This window comes from Muntiacus reevesi, chromosome 6 (assembly GCF_963930625.1).
Source record: "Muntiacus reevesi chromosome 6, mMunRee1.1, whole genome shotgun sequence".
NCBI classification, from domain to species: domain Eukaryota; kingdom Metazoa; phylum Chordata; class Mammalia; order Artiodactyla; family Cervidae; genus Muntiacus; species Muntiacus reevesi.
This window is the reverse complement of record NC_089254.1, coordinates 40,836,296-40,857,657: the sequence shown is the minus strand read 5'-3', so window position 1 is coordinate 40,857,657 and position 21,362 is coordinate 40,836,296. Positions and strand designations below refer to the sequence as shown.

Here is a 21,362-nt window from a genome sequence, read left to right as displayed (position 1 = left end):
GATGCCTTTGCCCAGCTTCTCCAGATATACAGAACAACAGAAGAGTAATTGTCACAGGATATTTCTAATATATGATGATGGATTCTGATTTTCTTTTGCGGGGGGTGCTTCAGAAAGCTAAGCCTAGTGATAATCTTGCTCATTTTCCATCTCTCTCCTTCCTAGAAGTCCCGAATGAGAATGTTCTATGGTGACAAGCCCATTCAGCTAGATTCTCTCCCTTCCTGCAGTGTGACACAACGTCCTTCGAAAGAGATTTTCTAGGTTGTCAGGGGGCGAAGATGTGGGGAAAACATGTGTTTGGTATTTTAAAAAAATTTTGTGGTAAAATTAAGAAAAAAACAGACTGCATGACTTGTTTTCCTCTAGAAGTCTGTAAAATTCAGATTTCCAAAAATGAAAACGTCTTCTCTGAATTTCATAGCCAAATAACTTGCAATCCAAACCCGAGCAGCTGGTGTTTTAAGGACTGCAGATTCCAAAAGTGCACTTTCCCCTCTCCAGCTTCCATTAGTCATTCTCTTGTGGTTGAACAGTTTAGTCACCCTGCAGTTGGTAACAAGCAAGACAGTCAGATGAGAGAATGGAGAGAGGGCCCCACCACTGGCATTTTGGGAAGCCCGCTGAACTCGTGTTTCAAGGGGCAGAAAGACCACCTAAAAAGTTAACCACACAGCTGAAGAGGAGTAGACACTCATCAACTGTACCTTACATTTATGCTATTACTTTCCTGACAGTGAACTGGTAACCAAAAGAAAACTCATCGCATTAGGAAATGTAATTAGCTATTACTTGACCATCCCATCCTGGAACACGAGGTTGAGTTAGCAACCTCATCTTGTTTGGAAAGATTTGGTGAACTTGTAGGCACAGGCCCAGTTTCATGCATGTGTGACCTATGCACAGATTTCTACACGCAAAAGGGTCTTGTGTTTGGTTCAGTGGTGTACTTTCAACATCCTCATCTTCTTAATAATTTCTAAATAAGGACATCATGCTTTCATTTTCCACTGAAAATGAACATGGGTGCTGAAAATTATATAACTGATCAAATCTGCTATGAATATACAATGGAGGTGACAAACAGATTCAATGGATTAGATCTAGTAAACAGAGTACCTGAAGAACTATGGGCAGAGGTCCGTAATATTGTTGAGGGGGCAGCAAACAAAACCATCCCCAAGGAAAAGAAATGCAAGAAGGCAAAATGGTTGTCTGAGGAGGCTTTACAAATAGCCAAGGAAAGAAAAGCAAAAAGCAAGGGAGAAAGGGAACAGTATACCAAACTAAATCCACAGTTCCAGAGAATAGCAAAGAGGCCTTCTTCAATGAACAAAGAAATAGAGGAAAACAACGGGAAGGGTACGACTAGAGATCTCTTCAAGAAATCTCTAGACTTCTGGAAGATCTTTTCAAGAAAACTGGAGTTATCAAAGGAACATTTCATTCAAAGATGGGCACAATAAAGGACAGAAACAGTAAAGACCTAATAGAAGCTGATGAGATCAAGAAGAGATGGAAAGAATACACAGAAGAACTGTACAAAAAAGATCTTCTTAATGACCTTGATACCATGATGGTGCAGTCTCTCACTCAGAGCCAGACATTTTGGAGTGTGAAGTCAACTGAGCTTTAGAAAGCTCTATTGCCAATAAAATACTAGTGAAGGTGATGGAATTCCAGCAGTTATTTAAAATTCTAAGAGATGATGTTATTAAAGTGTTGCATTCAATATCTCAGCAAATTTGGAAAACCCAGCAGTGGCCACAAGACTGGAAAAGGTCAATCCTCATCCTAATTCCCAAGAAGTGTAGTACTAAAGAATGTTCCAAACACTGGACAACTGCACTCATGTTCATCTCATGCTAGTAAGGTCATGCACAAAATCCTCCGAGCTAGGCTTCACCATTTTGTGAACCAAGAACTTCCAGATGTTCATACTGGGTGTAGAAAAGGCAGAGGAACCAGAGATCAAATTGCCAACATTCGTTGGATCATAGAGAAAGCAAGGGAATTCCAGAAAAACATCTACCTCTGTTCCATTGACTACACTAATGCCTTTGACTGTGTGGATCATAACAAAATGTGGAAAACTCTTAAAGAGACGGGGAAGGGGGATACCAGACCATCTTATCTGAGAAGCAACAGTTAGAAGCCTGAATGGAACAACTGAATTGCTCAGGATTGAGAAAGGAGTACAACAAGGCTGTTTATTGTCACCCTGTTTATTTAACATATACACAGAGCACATCATGAGAAATGACAGGCTGGGTGAGTAACAAGCTGGACTCAAGATTGCCAGGAGAAACATCAACAACCTCAGATATGTGGATGATACCACCTTAATGGCAGAAAGCGAAGAGGAACTAAAGAGCCTCTTGATGAGGGTGAAGGAAGAGAGTGAAAAAGCTGGCTTAAAACTCAGTATTAAAAAAACTAAGATAATGGCATCCAGTCCCATCACTCAAGGCAAATAGAAGTGGAAAGGAGGAAGCAGTAACAGATTTCCTCTTCTTGGGTTCTAAAATCACTGCAGATAGTGACGGCAGCCATGAAATTAGAAGACAATTGTTTCTTGGCAGGAAAGCTATGACAAACCTAGATGGTGTGTTGAAAAGCAAAGATATCACTTTGCTGACAAAGGTCCATATAGTCAAGGCTATGGTCTTTCCAGTAGTCATGTACAGATGTGAGAGTTGGACAGAAAAGAAGGCATAGCATTGAAGAATTGATGCTTTTGAATTGTGGTGCTGGAGAAGACTCTTGCGAGTCCCTTGGAAAGCAAAGAGATCAAACTAGTCAATCTTAAGGGAAATCAACCCTGAATACTCATTAGAGGGAGTGATGCTGCAGCTGAAGCTCCAATACTTCGGCTATCTGATGCGAAGAGGTGACTCTTTGGAAAAGACCCTGATGCTGGGAGAGATAGAAGACAGAAGGAGAAGGAAACAGAGGATGAGTTGGTTGGATGGCATCACCGATTAAATAGACATGAACTTGGGCAAACTCCAGGAGTTGGTGTGGGACAGGGAAGCCTGAGGTGCTGCAGTCCATGTGTTTGCAAAGAATCAGACACAATTTGGCTACTGAACTATAACAACAACAAAGTGACTATATTCATAGTATATTTTGTCTTCATACCACTACGTATCATTTCAGTGTTTGCAATGGAAGGTGTAAACGAGAAAATGGTATGTGATCAAGAAAAATTATCACAAAGGATGGTGGAGGAAGGAGCAAAAACAATTTCTTTCTCCAGTGGTTGCTGCATTTCTCATTCCCATGCACATCATTAGAAGAGATAGTCCAAATAATTGCTGCTATTTATATTCTTAAAGATCTTTGATTCTTTGTGTGTTGATTCAAGAGGCCTAAAAATTACCTTAATTCTCTTATTTCATTAAATATTCATATAAGTCACTCATTACTGAGCACCTACTAAGCATATATCCTTCTTTCTCTTTCTTTAAATAGATTTTTACTGTTACCACGACATTTCAGGGCTTCCCTGGTGGCTCAGACAGTGAACAATCTGCCTTCAATGCAGGAGATCCAGGTTCTCATGGGCAGAGGAGCCTGGTAGGCTCCCAAAGAGTTGGACACAACTAAGTGACTAACACACCACATTTGAAGGAGTTTGTGTATTCTTTGCATACTATTTATATCCCTCATCATCTGACAAAACATCTAGACATGAGAGTGGCAGGAGCTAAAGAAACTTCAGAATAGTCATGCCCCTCAAATCTGCAGGTGGACAGAAAGGCACACATGTGGGTATGTGGAGCTGGAGAGGGAGAAGATAAGGAAACACTTCCATTTCTAGATATTACTGTAGAAATACATTTCACTTTACTGTATATCCCAAGAAGTTATTTTTTCCCTTGCTAATTTCCAGGCAGCTGGGACATTCTTTTTATTACCTGTTTTGTTTTGAAATTGACATAGAAAATGTGTCCTTCTAAGTCAAATATCAACTCTACTCAACATTTTTTGCATTTTCCTCCAAAACTTCTGAAAAGGATATATATTTCCACCGCTGAGTTAAATCAGTGACCCAAGATTTTCCCGTTATGGAGTAAAAACTAAAAATAGAGCTACTATATGACCCAGATATCTCACTCCTGGGTATATACCTGAAGAAAACCATAATTTATAAAGAAAAAAGTACCCCAAAGTTCACTGCAGCACTATTTACCATAGCTAGGATATGGAAGCAACCAAACTATCAACAGAGAAATAGATAAACAAGATGTGTTACATATATACAATGGAATATTACTCAGCCATAAAAGAAACACTGTTGTGTCATTTACAGAGATGTGGACAGACCTAGAGACTATCATATAGAATAAGTATGCCAGAAAGAGAATATTGCTTACATGTGGAATCTAAAAAAAATGGTACAGATGAACATACTTGCAAAGCAGAAATAGAGACAACAGACATAGAGAACAAAGTTACAGATACCGAGGTGGAGAGAGGTGGGGGGATGAACTGGGAGATTGGGACTGATGCCTATATACTACCATGTATAAAATAGACAACTGATGAGAACCTGCTGAATAGCACAGGTAACTCCACTCAGTTCTCTGGGGTGACCTACATGGGAAGGAAGTCTAAAGAAGAGGGGACATATGTATATGTGTAACTGATTCATCTTTCTATATAGCAGAAACTAACACAGCATTTTATATTTCAATAAAAACTAAAAAGAAATTAAAGTTTGAATTTATTTTGTCAAAAAAACACAAACAAACCCCAGGTGAATTCCTTTTGTTCTCCAAGGTGGAATACATAGTAAATCCTGAGTCTTTTTTTGATGCACTCTTTCCTTTTGCTAAAGCACATCCTTTGGTATCTTCCTATAGAAACTATACATGGGAGAAAGTAATGGTTCAGTATTTAATGTTTGAAAACATCTTCAGCTTTACTTTCTCATTTGAAATAAAACTCTGGCTTTGAATTCTAGGCTGTATGAAATTTGAGGTTGAAAAATCCCTTTTTCCTTAGAAATTTGCTGGCATTGCTCTACTGTCTACTAACATCCAGTGTTGCTACTGAGATGTCTGAACTCCTTAGGATTTTTTCCCCTTGTATATAACCTACTTATTTTTCTGTTTCCTTTCAGAAACGTTTAAGACTGTCCTTGTACGTTTTGTGATCTAAAGTTTTGCAGTGATGCATTTTAGTTCATTTCAGTATGGAGACATTTCTTTTAGTGTTGGTTTAGAGATTTTTTATTATAATAATCTTTGATAATTCCATTCTGTTTCTCCGCTCCCTCTCTGTGAAACTCTTGGTAGTTAGACATTGACTTCCTGGATTGACCTGCTAATTTTATCATCTCTTTCATTCTGTTTCTTTTTGTCCTACTGCCGGTGAGATCCCTTTACTCTAACTTTCAATCCTTCTGTTGAATTTTTAACTTTAGGCAAGATATTTCCGATTCCTAAGAATTCTTTCTTTAATCATATTGTTCTTTTTTTTTTTTAAATAGCATTCTATACTTATTTTATGATGATAATATTCTCTATCTATGTATGTAAGTGAGTGATCTTTGAAGTTTGCTATTGTTCCATTTTTCCTTTTATTCTTTCATTAATTTGCTTGCTTTTCTGTTTTAAAAATACAAATTTCATGTCTGGTGGCCATGGTTGTTGTTTTCCATTCTTCCCAAAGTTTCCAAAGTTCTGAGCTGGTATGAATTTCTAAGATAAAATGTGCAGATCAGTGCTTTTCATTTCTCTTTTTGGTTTTCTTTGCCTTACTAAATGAGTTGCCATATTTTTGTCTTTAAAGTATCTTCTCCATTCATAGCCATCCCTTTCCTCTTCATTTACCACCATTTTATTGGTGTCTAAGAAATGGGAAAAGATAAATCTTAATGACATCATTAATTAGAACTTGAAAATATCTTCTGTAAATTTTATTTTATTTTTTTCAATCAATGTTGGCATACCAGTTAAAGACTTGGAATCTATTTGGGAAAAAAATATCAATATTTTATGGACCCAAACTTTAAAAGTCCTGCTGTTTCCTGCAGCCCTGACAGATAAAATATAAAAGATAACTGACTTCTTTTCAAGAGTTCAGAACATGCCATAAAATTACATTTCATCGACTCCAGGTATTGTGTTAAAAATGTTCAATGAAACCACACTTTCTTTCCTCTATATGTCTCGACTGCCTTTGAGAATTCACACCCATCGATGTACTTGGCTTTCAGAATTTCTCAGCAGGCCCAATAGAAATGGTTGATAGTTACAAGCAGGTGTTGCTGACAAGCCATGTTTCTCATTTTTACAGATGCAGCGTATTCTATCTCTGCCATCTCCGTTTTCCTTTTATAGCTTCTGAAATTGTGTTTTGTAAAAAGTCACTTGGCTATCTTCACACAGTTTCCCTGTTACAATAGGTAAATGTCAAAAGCAATCAGGTGCAATATCAGCTTTTCATTGTATTCCCCTAAGCCCTCAGGTAGATAATAACTTCTTGCAATATTTTCTTAATGTAAATGGAAACAGATACTAACCCAGGCAAATGATCCCTCCTGAGCCAGCTGTCCTTTTCAATATGTTATCCAGAAGATTACATGAATATTTATTGTCTGTTTAGTTTCTCACAGAAGTCAAAGTTTTACTAACAGGTATGTCACGTTTTAACTTGAAATAATGCAATTTTGCATGACTGGATAAAACATGAATAGACCCTCAAGCAAAGGGTTCAAGAGCTAGAAGATCTCGATCATACATTAATTTGAAAACAACTTTCAGTGTGACCTCTGGACGGCCAAATAAATCATGTCAGTTTCCTTATCTGAAACGTGAGACCATTACTGCATATAATTTTTCTTTCTTATCCTTATCTTTCTTACCCAACTATTACACATTTTAACTTCATTTGAATTTCAGCTTATATTTATTTTATCTAATCCCTTGTACTTTAAGTATAGCAATTATATGTATTTTCATTTTTACTAAGCAGACATACATCTTCATGACAACTTCACTTGAGATCATCATCATAGGATGATTTTTATTACTCTACCAGAAGAAATGATTGAGAATTGAAAAAACAGAGGCTGAAGAACCTCAAAATGTGTTCCCTTGTCCAAAATGAAACACCAATTACAGTCTACAGGGAAGAGACCAAAAGTGAAAAAGAAGGTATAAGGATGGCAAAAGTGTGCATGAAAAGATCCTCGATATCATTAGTTTTAGAGAAGAAATATAACTTGAAAGCACTACACACATATTGGAATAGCTAAAAAAAAAAAAAAAAAAATCAACGAAGCCTGGAAACAGGAAGTACTGGCAAGGATGTGGCTCATCTGAAGCCCTCATCCAGGGAAGTACAAAATAAAACAGTCATGCTGGAAAGTGGTACCACATGAACCAGCAATTCCACCCCTGGATATTTATGCAAGTAAAACGAAAACCTATTTTCACATAAAACCTGTATGAAAAGGTACATAGTTGCTTTATTCATAATCACTCAAAACAAGAAACAACCAGAATATCTTTCAACTGGGAATGGATAAGCAGGCTATGGTACGTTCACACAAAGGAATACTATTCAGCAATTTAAAAGGATCTGATATTGACACATGAAACAACCTGAGTGTATCTAAAATGCATTCTGCTAAGTGGCTACATACTGAGTGATTCCATTTACATGGGAAAAGGCAAAATTACAGAACAGAAAACAAATCTGCGGCCTGAGCTGGGAGTGGGCGGAGGGCTTGACTTCCTTGTTGTCATAGTTATAAAACCAGACACAGAATTTGTCAAAATTCACAGACTATAGACTAAAAAGGGTACAGTTTACTATCTACAAGTAAACCTTAAAAATGAGAGAAAAGTAAAAAAATCAGGGAGCAATAAAGAAAGGGTTTTGGGTGGAAATAAATAGAGTAGTTAAAAGAAGTACTGTCGAATAAGCAGGAGAAAGGAGGTGGGAAGGGGACACTAGAGGAGGAGGAAATGCTGCCTAGCGTGCATTTGAAAGGTGAACAGGACTCTTCCAGGTGGGCAAGGCTGGGGAGAGCATCACAGTCCCAGGTGATGTGACTCGCAAAGGCACAGATCTGTGAGTCTGCAGTGTGGGTACAGGGTTGCCACCAGCATAAACAGTTGAGCCTCAGGTAGAAGGTGAGAAGGGACAGATCATGGCAGGCCTTAGTGGTTGTGGCCAAGGGTTTGGAATTTATCTGAAGGCCAAATGAGAAGTCACTAACGATGTAGGAGAGACATGATATCATCAGACTTGTTGGTTTAGAAGGAGTACCAGAGTGGAGGTATGAAGGTTGGACTAAAGGTGGGAGGGTGGGAAGAAGGCTGGAGGCAGGGAGGACGTATAAAGGCCACTGCAACGCTCAGGGCTGTGCAGCCCAACATGGTAGCTACTTGCCACAAACAGCCATTTCGATTAATTGAAAGACAATTAAAAATCTAATTCCTCAGCCACAGTAGTCTCATTTCCAGTGCTCCCTAACCACATGAGCATGGCTAGTGGTTACAGTATTGTTTAGTGCAAGACAGAACACTGGCCTCATTGCAGAAAGTTCTACTGCAAAGCGCTAACCTAGAGCCTCCTCTAAGCCTTGGCAGTGGAAGTAGGGAGGTCCTGATGTATCCAAGGTCTTTTATCTGGAAAACATGTTTGGGTAATAGCTTGCATTGATCTCTCAAGTATGGAAGATGCAGTTGTGTATAAACTCAGCTAGGATACGAACTTAGGTACTAGGAGGCCTGCTTTAAAGCCTGTGAGTATATACACTGATTGGAGCTGAAAGTATACCTATCAGCCTTCTCTTAACCACTAAGCCCCAGGAAGCATCACTATCAGTGACTGACTTTATACTAGCAACTGGATGTTTGTGTCCTCTCCAAGTTCATATGTTGAAACCTAATCCACAAAGTGACAATTATTTGGAGATGGGGCCCTGGGAGGTGATTAGGTCATGAGACTGGAGCCCTCATGAATGGGATTAGTGCCCTTATGAAAGGAACCACACAGAGCTCCCTTATCCCTTCCACCATGTGAGGGGCAGTGAGCAGACACTGTCTATGAAGCCAGCTCTCACCAGTCTCTGAATCTGTCAGTGCCAGGATTGTGGACTTCCCAACCTCCAGAACTGCAAGGAATACATTTCTATAAACTGGTGTTTACAAGCTACCAGTGTGTGGCATTCTATTAGAGAAGTCTGCACAGGCCAAGACACTTGGCAAACAATACAATAAAGGTTTCATTGTATTTGAATTTTACCAAATGTCTACAGGAATTTAAGCTAAGTTTCATCTTGCTGTTCATCTAGCACGTCTAAAACACATTTGAATGAAGACATCTAAGTGGAAATATTCTTCTACCTCATGTTCTTTCAACTGTTCGCTGTCAGAACACCCTTTAAACTATGTGCTCTTGTTTACTGGGAGACCCTTCTCTATGATGAGTCCATAAAAACGTATCTATATTGTGAACAATCTCCAAACAGAAGGTTTTGGGCATCCCAGTCTTGAGAAAGCAGATGGGTTCATCAGGTGCCCAATATCTGGGCATGTTTGTGGAGCAAACTGTTGTCTGGCTTAGAGAAAGAGGATCTGGAAGAGATCAGACTGGGAAATGAATATGCCAGTAGCAGGCCCCACTATTTAGTTAATTTTCTTTGGCACAGTGTACACATTTGGAATGCCTAGTGATCATCAACCCAGAGGAGGCTGACTGATTAATCTTTAGGAATAATTCTAACCAAAGACTGCCAATGGTTTGTTTGGGAAAAAATCCAGCATAAATGTCAAAATTATTGGTGGTCAAGTGAACAAACAAAGAGAACTCTTACCAGCATTTGGTATGGCAGGGAGGATTTGGGTATAGGCACTCTCTGAGTCCTTGGTGAAAGCAGGGGCACAAAGAGGAATGCTATTTATCCCAGCCCAAGTGGGAAAATATTCCCTAATGACACTCTTTCAACATAGCTAGAAAATGGGGATTAAATAACAGTACTGTGTTCACTTAACAATATGCTTTTAAAATAGTTGTCTTTGTGGAATCAGCTTTTTTATGTGGTTGATTGTTGGGAAAAAAGAAGAAAAACAAAATCACAGAGAATTTAATCCAACACAAGGCCCTGAATGGATTATAAAGAAAATATGCCTTTTGCAAAAGTGAACTGTAGGCTCAGAATTTGTTTGAACCTCATGGGCATCTTCTGCTGGTAGGGGCGGCTCCTGTGCACCTAGTCTGGGCTCTTTTCACAGCTGTGATCTCCCTGTACCATCCAGGGAATAACAAGGACCTGCAGGATATAAGCCCAGAGGAAGCAATAGCTAAGAAGACATTCACCTTCTGCTGCTGCCTGGAGAGAGACTTTGAATGTAATGATAAAACCCTCCTGAAAAATAACTCTTAGTGGGGAAAAATTATGATTTATGAGCTCCATTCAGATAAGAAAAATGGTCAAGAATATTTTTTTAAAAATGCAATATGAGCACTCACAGATTTTTTTTCTTTTTTGATAGGTTGTACTGTTCCTCTTCTTGAAAATAAATAATAATGATGCTGTGTCTCTCTGGATTTATTATTATTATTTTACAGTGTAATGATCTTTAAATTTGTTAGTGCTAAGAAAATAAAATGCTTGCATTTGTTTTTGCATTTTAGTCAATACATGTGTGGATGCTTGGATATCAGAGGACTTAGAGTTTGATGCAAAATCTTTTCTCGTTTTGCTGTTGCTTGCCAGTCTGTTTACTGTTAAGACCTAGGCAGCCGAGTTTTAATTTGGGAACAAAACTAGTCATGTGCAGGACTGAAAAAAAAATTGAATTTAATCAATAGGTTCTAGTCATCTGGTTTTAGTTGGGTATGATCCTATGAAGAAGTAATGTGATTCAGAGGTCGTTCACTTGGAACATATAGGGTGGACTGAGAAGTGAATAAATAATTTGAAGTCATACTTTTTTCTAAGGATTTTGGGCTGCCATCCAAACCATCCTGCTTAGGATAGTATCATTACCACTGAGATGGTGTTCACACAGACGGATGGCCATTTCCAGAACAATCGGTGCCAGGATGAGGGGGATCGCGGAGCACACTGAGGCCTGCAGCCTGGCCTTTCAGAGCACAAGGGTTTGGCGACCCAGACACTCATGATTAGAGGTCTTCCTGGGGCACTTCCCTGGTTCACCAGGGCCTGATTTCTTAGAGGGCTCTCTCACCTAAGACTTCACCAGGCTCTTAGCTGCTGTGGAATCACTCACTTAGGCTAAGTACAACTGATGGGAAATCTGTATAGAATCTGGGACCTTGTTACAGTCGCACTCTCTTATGGTATAATTTCTCAGGCTGCACAAGGACCAACTTGCAAACATTTCCTTCCCTGAGTTCTATGCTCATTCTCAGAGATATGTCTTGCTGCCTTTAAGGGACAGAACAGCTAGGTTTAGGTATATAGAGAGTTGGAGCAGAGAACATTCATACTTTGATGATGGCAGAGCTGGATCACTGTATGAGGGTCCAATCCAACCCTATCCTACCAACATAAATTATGTGACAAATCCTTGAAGAGCATACTACCAGGAGCAGTGAGGGATTTAAAGAAATTTCATAATTTCTTGCCCTTAAGGAACTTCCATTTAGGGTTAGCAAAGCATATGAAAAGTAAAATGATAGTGAGAGTGATAAGTCATGATAAGAGAAAGGAAATCACAGAGCAATCAAAAATCAAGAGGTTTGAAGACAAAAAAAAAAGACAAAATGAAGAAGAAGTTCATATAAGAACTGCAGAAAACACTTAAGAAAGAAGGGTGAGGCTTCAGGCAGACTCTCATTCAGAAATTAAGAAGAGATTTTTGAGCTGTTTGTAAGAGATGTTTATTATTTGGGCAGTAGTCTTTACCTTATGGACTTCCCTTGTGGCTCAGCTGGTAAAGAATCTGCCCGCAATGCGAGAGACCTAGGTTCGATCCCTGGGTTGGGAAGATCCCCTGGAGAAGGGAAAGGCTACCCACTCCAGTATTCTGGCCTGGAGAATTCCATGGACTGTATAATCCATGGGATTGCAAAGAATCGGACATGACTGAGCAACTTTCACTTTTCTACCTCATGGGGTTGATGTGAAAATTAAGTACAGTGGATGGCAGCAGCCAAAACACGGACTATGGGGCAGGAAAGCAAAAGTTGTCTTTCAGGGGTAACTAAACCAGCTTTGATGGAGCGGAACTGTGAGGAGCTACTGGTAAAAAGTGGCTGCACTTACACTACCTAGGGTCTTGCATGTAAGAGAGGTGTGTTTGACGTTTACTCTGTAGATATTTTTTATCAGGGGTATTATGATCAAGCACTCATTATGGGAAGATTGGATCATACACAGAAAGTGCCACCTCTCTGGATGAACTTTGCTTCATTAAAAACACATGTACACCCATGGCAGATTCAAGTCAATGCATGGCAAAACCAACACAATATTGTAAAGTAAAGTAAATAAATAGATTAAAACAAACAAACAAACAAAAAAACAAAAAAAAACTGCACTCCACTCAGACCCTAGCCCCGGCTACTTCCTAAAGCAGAAATCAAGTCATACACATAAATGTGAAATGGTTGGTTTGCCTTAAAACATATGTACATCAGGACAGACTGAACACCTTATTATCTTTTTTATGTGTTAACATGTAGATTTTCTACATGTTAACATGTAGAAGATTATGAAGACATTTGCTTATCATATAGTTTCATGAGTTATATTTAGAAGCGGCTATTTGAGGGAAAACTAGTGTTTTATATATAGTCCTCTGCTTCTGTTACTTTTGCACCACATCAACAGTGAGGGTGACACCATCATACCTCCTGAGTGAACTACTTTCAGCATAAAACTCAAAGCAAAATCCACTATGTCATTAAAGGAATTCAAAGTAGAGAGTCATTCAAGGATTAAGGGAATATTTTAGTTTATAAAGCTGGCTGAGAACTCCGAAAGGGAATTTGCTTTTGCAAACCAATGGCAAACAAGAAACCAACGGGATTCTCTTTCTAATTCTACTGCATGGGTATGACTTCAGAAACCTTCCGGCAAGGACTTCTGGAGTATTGTTGATTTAGAAAAGGCCAGGGTCCCAGCAGCAGCATGAGTAGCACCAACTGCCTCTATTTTTAAGGTGATCACTGAACAAACCTCGGTACAGAGTTTGGAAGAAAACCCACTGCTATAACGCAAAGCAATCAAATGTAAGATGGGCCGCTTACAGATTGCTGATGCTTGTGCGTCCGTGCCGAGTCCCCTCCGTCGTGTCTGGCTCTTTGCGACCTTACGGACTGCAGCCCACCAGACTGCTCTGCTCACGGGGTTCTCCAGGCAAGACTCCTGGAGTGGGCTGCCCGGCCTCCTCTGGGGATCTTTCTGACCCGGGGAGTGAAACGGCGTCTCTTATGTCTCCTGTATTGGCAGGAGGATTCTTTACCACAATGTCACCTGGGGAGCCCCTCAGAGGCTTCACTTTAGGGCAGACCTTTGTGACTATGGGACATTAAAACAAGCGTTCCCCTGAAGGTTCCAGGTATGCCGAGAGCCACTGCTTCCCGAGCATGGGCGGCTGAGGTGAGGGGCAGAGCCCCATGGCGTGGTTGTCTTTTGCCTCCATCAGCCTCATTCATTTCACCTCAGTGCAATATACAAATGCTATCATTTTATAAGTGAAAGAAGGAGGGAAATCTTGCCTTAAAATGCCTTAAAAGGGGAGCTAGTTAGGTATGTTTAAGAGTTTAATGTTTAAGGTATGTTTCAGATCATTTCCTGACAAAGGATAAAGTGAACAAAATAAATGAAAGTGTGAGGAGCACCCTAAAAATAGAACAAAAATGAAAGTAACAGAAGTTTCAAGTGATAACTTAAGGCAATGAAAAATACAAGCCAGGCCTCAAACTAATCCAAGGCTATTCACACACAGACAAACCTAACCAAATACCTTATTTCCATGATGATTCATGGCATAATATAATTTAGAGCTGAAAGAGGCTATTAAGACCATCGTTCCTGACCATGTACACAAGGAATGGGACAGGAAAACCAAACGACTCACTCAAGGGACACAGTAGTCAGCGGATGAGCTGGAGAGAGGCTCAGACTTGTCCAATGCACTTTTCATTTATTTTGAATTTCTCTGTGTTAGGGCAAAACTATAGAAGTCTTGGTTTTAGGTCTTAATTTGTACCTCTCCTAAACTCAAATGACTATTCAGTGGCTGCATGGTTGGTGGGATGAGTTCAGGTGGAAAAAAAAAATTCTTTACTGATTGTTCAGTTTTATTTAATCCTTTCTGGTAAATTACACTTAAAATGTCACAAAAGAGCCCCTGGATAAGCTTCTGAATCTCCAGAATAACTTTTCAACACTAGGGCCTATGGATATCATTAAGAAATTTGCGAGTCCTCAGGGCATTCTATCAAAGGTAAAACTAACTTTTTCCTAGAATAGATTGCAGTGGGCATTAGGGAAAGGCAACAATGACCTAGTCTGTACTCCCCACCTGTGCCAGAGAAAATTCACGTGCGGGGAAAAAAGATTTCCGACTCTCACCCAGTGCTGAAAGATGAAGAGCCAGCATCGTGTTCACCAGTGAGGCATTTCCAGTAAAGACACAGAAACCAGTCGATGACATTAGGACAATGTGACTAAGGGAAAGGAAGGCTGAATTGCTTGCTCCTCTACTGATGCTGCATGGGGGTTATGGTTGCTGTCCTGAGCATGCCTGAGCTTCAGTCTGTTTGCACCTAAGTTTATGAATTCCCTCAACAGGCTGCCGGCCTCCACCACTGATGTCCGTCTGAGCTGCCCTGGCATGTTGACTCCATACATTTCAACATAACCTTCCTCACAGGTTTTATAAGAGCAGGACACTAAGCATCACTTTATTTCCTCAGCTGCGTCAAAGCCCTTCTTGGGAACCTCTGGTGGGAAAACAGGTTTTGGGGTCAGAGCAAGAAGCATCTGTGGTGACAGGTTATAGCTCTGTAATAAAACCAGGATGTCAGACTCAGACTTTCCACTAGGGAGGCCCAAAGACTGATCTGTCAACCCCACTGCACATGGCCACTGGGGCATTTTTATAGAGCAGGCATCTGATCCACTCTGGGTCAGAAGCCTACCTGAGCCTTCTTTATCCTGGGTACAAAACCTTAGCAAGCACGATAGGAAAATCAGTCATGGGCAGCAAATGCCTTGAACTTTCCAAATATACCAGTGTTTCCGGTTCTGGAGAAACTTCTAACATTACTTCCAACTTTCAATGTTTATCAATAACATGGCCATGAACAGCTTTCTATATAAACTTTTTTTTAATCCTCTCAAACACTTTTAAGTGCAAATGCCTGTTATAATTTGCTGTTACCCTAGGTTCTGGTTTGCAAACCACTTTGTTTTCCCTTGAGTTCAATTCTAAGGTCTGAAAAACAAAAACAATATTTTGGATAATGGGACAAAAATGTTCAGGAAGTTTGCTGGTTTTCAAAGTTCTCAATTGGTTAAACATCTGGCCTCCCTGACAAAGTTGCCGCCTGGGCTGAAGAAGCTGGGGAAGGGAATACTTTCTTTGTCTGGAGGGCAGGGAAGCTTACACGGGGTCTCCATATCTCTGCTCTTCTCTGATACAGTCAATAGAGACATCAGGTTTGCAGGATATTCTAAAAGCTACAGGCTTGAGTCTGAATTCTGACATCTGCCATGCCTTTTCTAGTCCATTGGTTAGTGAAGTCTGGGGAGACTTCCTGCCTGAAGCCTCAGCAAGGTCTGTTGGTCTGCTGTGGCCGTCGACACTGCTGCTCTTACTGCCCCTCCTGCTGGCCCAGGGGATCGGGAAGACTCTGCACCCAGAGGTAAGCGTGGGAGAGGGGGTGCTGGCCCTCAGAGACGCTCATCTGTGGCTCAGATTTTGCTGCTTTGGGAGAGTGGGGGGCACTGACAAATGGCAGACTGAACTGAGAGCCAGCGTGAGCTGATGGAATGCAGTGATGATTCCTAGCAGGCAAGGTGGCCAAGGCAGCAGCAAGGGCATACTTAGCGCTTACTCTGAGCCAGAGTTTTTCTAAGCACTTATATGTACTAATTCACTCAACCCTCATAGCAACCTGATGACACAGGTATTAGAATTACTTTCTCTTCTCATTCAAGAAAACTATAAAATCCAAAAAGGTGTGAAACTTCTTCAAGGTCACACAACTAGTAAATGATGAGCCAGGCTTTACATGCAGGCAGTATGATGATAGCCACACCACTTCCTCGCCTAAATGTGATGGTACACCTATCAAAGGCGTAAATAACAGCGCCTGTCCATTAAAGAAAGTGCTTCAGTAGCCTTAAGAACAAACTAAAATGTGTTCAAGATCTTGTGCTCAGATAAGAAACTAAGAGAAACATGACAGAGCCAGGGAATGACTGTGACTCCTGATAGCATCAGATTCTCCCAGCCTCCCGGAGCCCAGGAAGCCCTTGATCTTCTGACAGTGGCTGTGTGGCACAAGAAGGAGGTGCTTAGCCTTTCTCTCCAAAATTAGAGTTGAAAATTATTATGAAAGTTAAGTATAAAACAGTATTAGGTCTAGGAACCTTTTAGCTGCATGTTGCAAATTATAGGCTGTAAACACTATGTGCTATCAGTGTAATAGCTACTCTTCCCATGGAACACAGGGACAGTGTGTATTTCAATTCTCTTAAATTGAAAAGAAATAAATATGTGGAAAAAAAAGAAGCTAAGAAGTATCATGAACTCTAGAATCTATTTCCACTCTCCAGGGTGATATAAAATAAAACCATTTCAAAAAGGGGTAGAATTACTCTTTTGAGGTCAGTCTAAAGTTACTTGGCAGAAAGACAAATCCACATTTAATTGTAAGCATTGGTACCTGGTGTTTTCCAAATCTGTCCATGCATGGATTTTTTCTGCAAGAGAAAAATCATCTGTGGCTTCTTTATGTAATAAGTGCTTGTATGTATGTACACACATCCTCCTATACATTTATCAATTATGCTGTCACACTTCAAATAAAAATGAGACCTTATGTACATTCTTAATACTCTCATTGTGGCAGTATACTTTGTTTTATCTCAGTCCTTTAGGTATCCTGTCTTGACAAACAACTTGTATGACTGGAATAGCTACAAAAGCCCTCTGTGAATGTTTTCCCCAAGTGTAAATTATTGGAAGACTATTTATATAATTCATGAAAATCTTTAGGCTTGTGTCCTTTTAATCTTGGTGAATCCACCACACTGACAGAATCCTGCTTTTACTCTACCCTTAAAGACTGGATTTATTTCTTTGGCTTATCATGAAGAAAAAGATAAGTGAAATTGTACTTTCAGATGTATGCAATTTAGCTTCCGTACATATTCAATGAGGTTTAACGCTTCTATAGTTTCCACTCTTCAATTTATCAAAGCTAAAGCTAAACAGGGCAATTCTCTGGCATTTAGTGCTGGTAGTATTTTGCTAACATTCACTTTATCATAAAAAAGGTCGTATTCAAGCTCAACAATTTGATTTCTTGAGCACTGTTTGACATCTGCACCCCCTGCCATGTGCTGGGAACAACCACAATTCATACGAAACTTAGGACCACAACATGACTCAATTTTTTTTTTTCTTTCTCTTATTGCTCTCTATTATGGTGTTTCTGTTCACAGCATTTTGGGCTAAATCACTTCAACATAAAAATTGAACAAGTTTTCCTATCACTTTCGTCCTATAGCTTGATGGCTGACAATTAACTTTTGAAATAGTGTGACTGAAAGGAAAACCACTGCAGAAGCTGAGAATCTGCAAAGATGCTTGATCAGAAGAGAAATATAACCTCTGGCTGTCACCTGTTGTACAGACTCTTGGAACCAGAGATTTGGAGGAACCTCTGTAGGTGAAATCATCCACTTCCCCCATTCCACAACTTCTACCCTAAGGGAAGGCACTAGAACCTCTGGCCCTCCAGGGCTGTCTTATTAAGTTATTTACTTCTTGTAAAATTTATTTCTTTATTTTTTTTACTAAAGTATAGCTGACCTACAATAATACATTAGTTCCAGTTGCACAGCATGGTGATTTGATATTTTATCCATTATAGAAGATCAGCACGATCCACAGGACTCTTTCAAAGGCCTCCTCACTGTGTCTCACACTTCCACTCCAGCTCTCTTTCCTCTGATTTCATTTTTAATAAGTAGCTGGATTCATCTTTTAAAAATATTAAGTTAGATATCTGTCTACCATTTAAAACCTTTCAATGGCTCCCAAGGATTTAATCTATAATCTACGCTCCTTCACAAGGGTGTGTGAGGCCCTGCATGGCCTGGCTCATGCCAAGCTCAATGTCTTGGTCTCATATTGGTCATTCTAAGGAACAGGAGTGCCCCTTTCCTCACATCAAGACTCCTACATCACTCTGCTTTATTTTCTTCCCAGTAAAGAATGAATGAAGATCTTTCATGGGGGTTGTGGGTTTGGGGGGACATCAGTGATAGTCTTGCATTCTTTCTAAGCCAAAGTCAGCAGTTTGACTGATCAAGTGTTAAAGATGCCTTAGTTGTGCCCGTAGCCTGTGACTTTCAGGCTGCATATTTATTTATGAACACAACAGTTCTCTGGTCTGCTTGTCTGGGATTCCCAACACCAGACAATGAAAAGATGACTTCTTATTCAAAAGCAGGCAGAGCGGTCACTTACTTATAGTGGATCCAGACTCTGGCCTGTTCAGGGAGCTGATGATGACAAAGCCGAAACCCTCGTTCTCTTTGCGGTGAATAACCACGTCGCTGGTCTGTAGGCTGTGGGAGGCGAAGCCTTCGGGGGGAGAGGCGTTGCTGGTGGGGACGGCGTGGTTGCTGTTGCTATAGGTGTTGGTGTAGGTTGCATAGTCACTGCGAGGAGAACTGTGGTGGGTCGACACGGAGCCTGGACTCCTCCCATTCTCTGGGCAGGGCTCCCCTGGAACATACATCATACACAGGTACCCGGTTATTTAGCCAGAGTCTGAACAAACGAGCATCTCCTGTGCGCTGGGCACGGTTCCAGACACTGTATTGTTACAAGAATGGCTGACTGGCTTCTATTCTCCCAGTCTCTGGACGTGATGAGTATTTAAAAGGCTACGAACCTGGTTATGGAGGCCCCTAGGTCTTGTCCCCTTCTACCCTTCTCAGCAAATGCAAGTAAAACCCCTCCTCAAGTCCCCCTCTGCTGTTACTTGTTTATAAATTATCCTTGGTAAAAGTACAACTGCCCTAGACAACACTAGTTTGAAATATATGGCTTCTTAGAAGTTTCATGACAATAATTGATCTTAAGACAGATCATAAAAGACCATCAAACAGGTAGGCAGAATCCTAAACTGTACTACACATAAAACTTACTTAAAGAACTAGTATGAAATATGCATCTTCAAAGTCTACCCAAGGAGTTTTTTCAGTAGATACAGGAACAACTGAGCCCAGGAATCTAGATGAGGTTTTAAGGCTACACTTCGAGAAATGCTGATTATAGATGGGGCTAACAGGGGATGTCCACATAAGGGATCTATTGCAATTTTCTAAACAGCCATGGTTTTATTTTATATTGTGAGACCCTGTTAGCCTTGAAGTGTTAATTCACTTTGTATAGGTGGGAAACACTTACTTTGCTCACTTTAGGATCAAATCTAACAATGATATCAGGCTAAGGAATGATGAACTTTAAATCTCTAAGGGAGGTGTTAGAAGCCTTGTTCATTTACATTCTGTATTATTACAGAATATAGTTTATATCAACCAGATAAACCAAGCCAATACTTTCATGAGAAAGCAAGGATATTTTCAGCGAGAAATGACAGAAAGTTGGCAGCCAAGAGAAACTAGGTTTTAAATTGAAAGTTGATTTATCATCCAAGAAAGAATTTTGTTATTTTACAATAATACCTAGGTTCTGATATTCTGATGAAAAAAAACTTAGGCAGGCATGTAGAATGCTGTAATTAGAAAAATGACCATTTCATCTCTATCTTACAATTTGATTCAGTTTAGTAGCCCAGTCGTGTCTGACTCTTTGCAACCCCATGGACTGCAGCACGCCAGGCCTCCCTGTCCATCCATATTCAAAGATATTTATGGAATAGAGGGACATTAAGATAGAAAATAATGATGAAAATAATGATAATTAATGATTCATTTTTGGGTCTTTAGATATGGTTTCCTATTTAGCATACTGGAAGTTGTCTCATATGGCAAGTTAAAAATAATTAGCCAAAGTTCCAATGAAGGAATCTTACTTAAGCTGCAATTACATTCTGAAATGAAAAATCATTTCATTTCAAAAATCAAAGTCAGTTCAAAAATCAGGGAGCAAGAACACTGACTATAAGAGATGTTTTGTTACACTGATACCTACAGAAAATGGAACTGCATTTGCTAAAATACTCAGTTTTACAAATGATCTTTACAAAAATGTATTCATTTCTCATCTGTAAGTACAAAATGAAGAAGATCCAGGCTGCTGCTTATTATCACTTGATAAATTTGGATTTTTCTGTGATATTTACTCAATCAGGTTTTAATAAAATAAAGCAAATAGATGCTATTCATCTGTAAGAAATGTACTGAAGTGATAAAAGAAAAACAACAAAAAATGTCAGTGTCAAAGCTTTTCCCTCTTTTCTACCAGAATTTCAAACTGCCTGTAAAATGAACCCTCTCCACTAGAAAACATCATCCAAAGACAAGCTGCTATTGTCTTGGTGAAGCACACATGTCCTTTATCAGTCCTTGCACAAGTTGGAAAGTGATTAGAGATAGTCAGGAAGAAGAAAAACAAACAATTATTATGCTGCAACATTAAATTGAAAAGCTCCCCGAGTTACTGGACCAAATCAGTAACTAAATGTCATAGGCAGTGACAAGAAAGATCTCATTTTCTGGCTGTCATATTTTAGGGGGTTGAGAGCTGCAACCATCAGGACAGTAGCAACAAAGAAAAATTTTCTGTCTTCGCAGTAAATGACTCACAGTGGCTCTGCCACTGGTTCTAAAGGGAGAAAGACAATCATTGTCCAAGTCATGCAAGGGGTCCCCGGGTGCGTGAAGGAGTCAAATACATTAACAGAGTACATTTCTACTGCTTCTGGATGTCTCTTTCATCGTCTCCAACAATGTGCTTTATTTTTAACACCACGAGCACATTTAAAACCAGGGAGTTAAGAAAACTTCCGACGATTGGCTTTGAGGAATAGAACTGATTCCATACCATTTTTCTACTTGGCTGTCTCTAGACCCAAACGAGCCTGTCTTCTTTTCAACAACACTTCCTGGTATAGAGCATGAATTACTGTTTTAGAATAATATAGTAAAATGTCAG

At 39.8% G+C, this 21,362-nt stretch overlaps 1 protein-coding gene across 5 annotated transcripts in view; it reads right to left on the bottom strand.

The window, feature by feature from the left end:
• Positions 1-21,362, bottom strand: part of MAGI2 (membrane associated guanylate kinase, WW and PDZ domain containing 2) — a 1,418,773-nt gene that overhangs the window by 136,747 nt on the left and 1,260,664 nt on the right. For all 5 annotated transcript variants that reach the window (XM_065939768.1, XM_065939769.1, XM_065939770.1 and 2 more), the window contains one exon: positions 18,705-18,965. In XM_065939768.1, the coding sequence (XP_065795840.1) occupies positions 18,705-18,965 (261 nt within the window). The remainder of the gene's footprint in view (positions 1-18,704; positions 18,966-21,362) is intronic.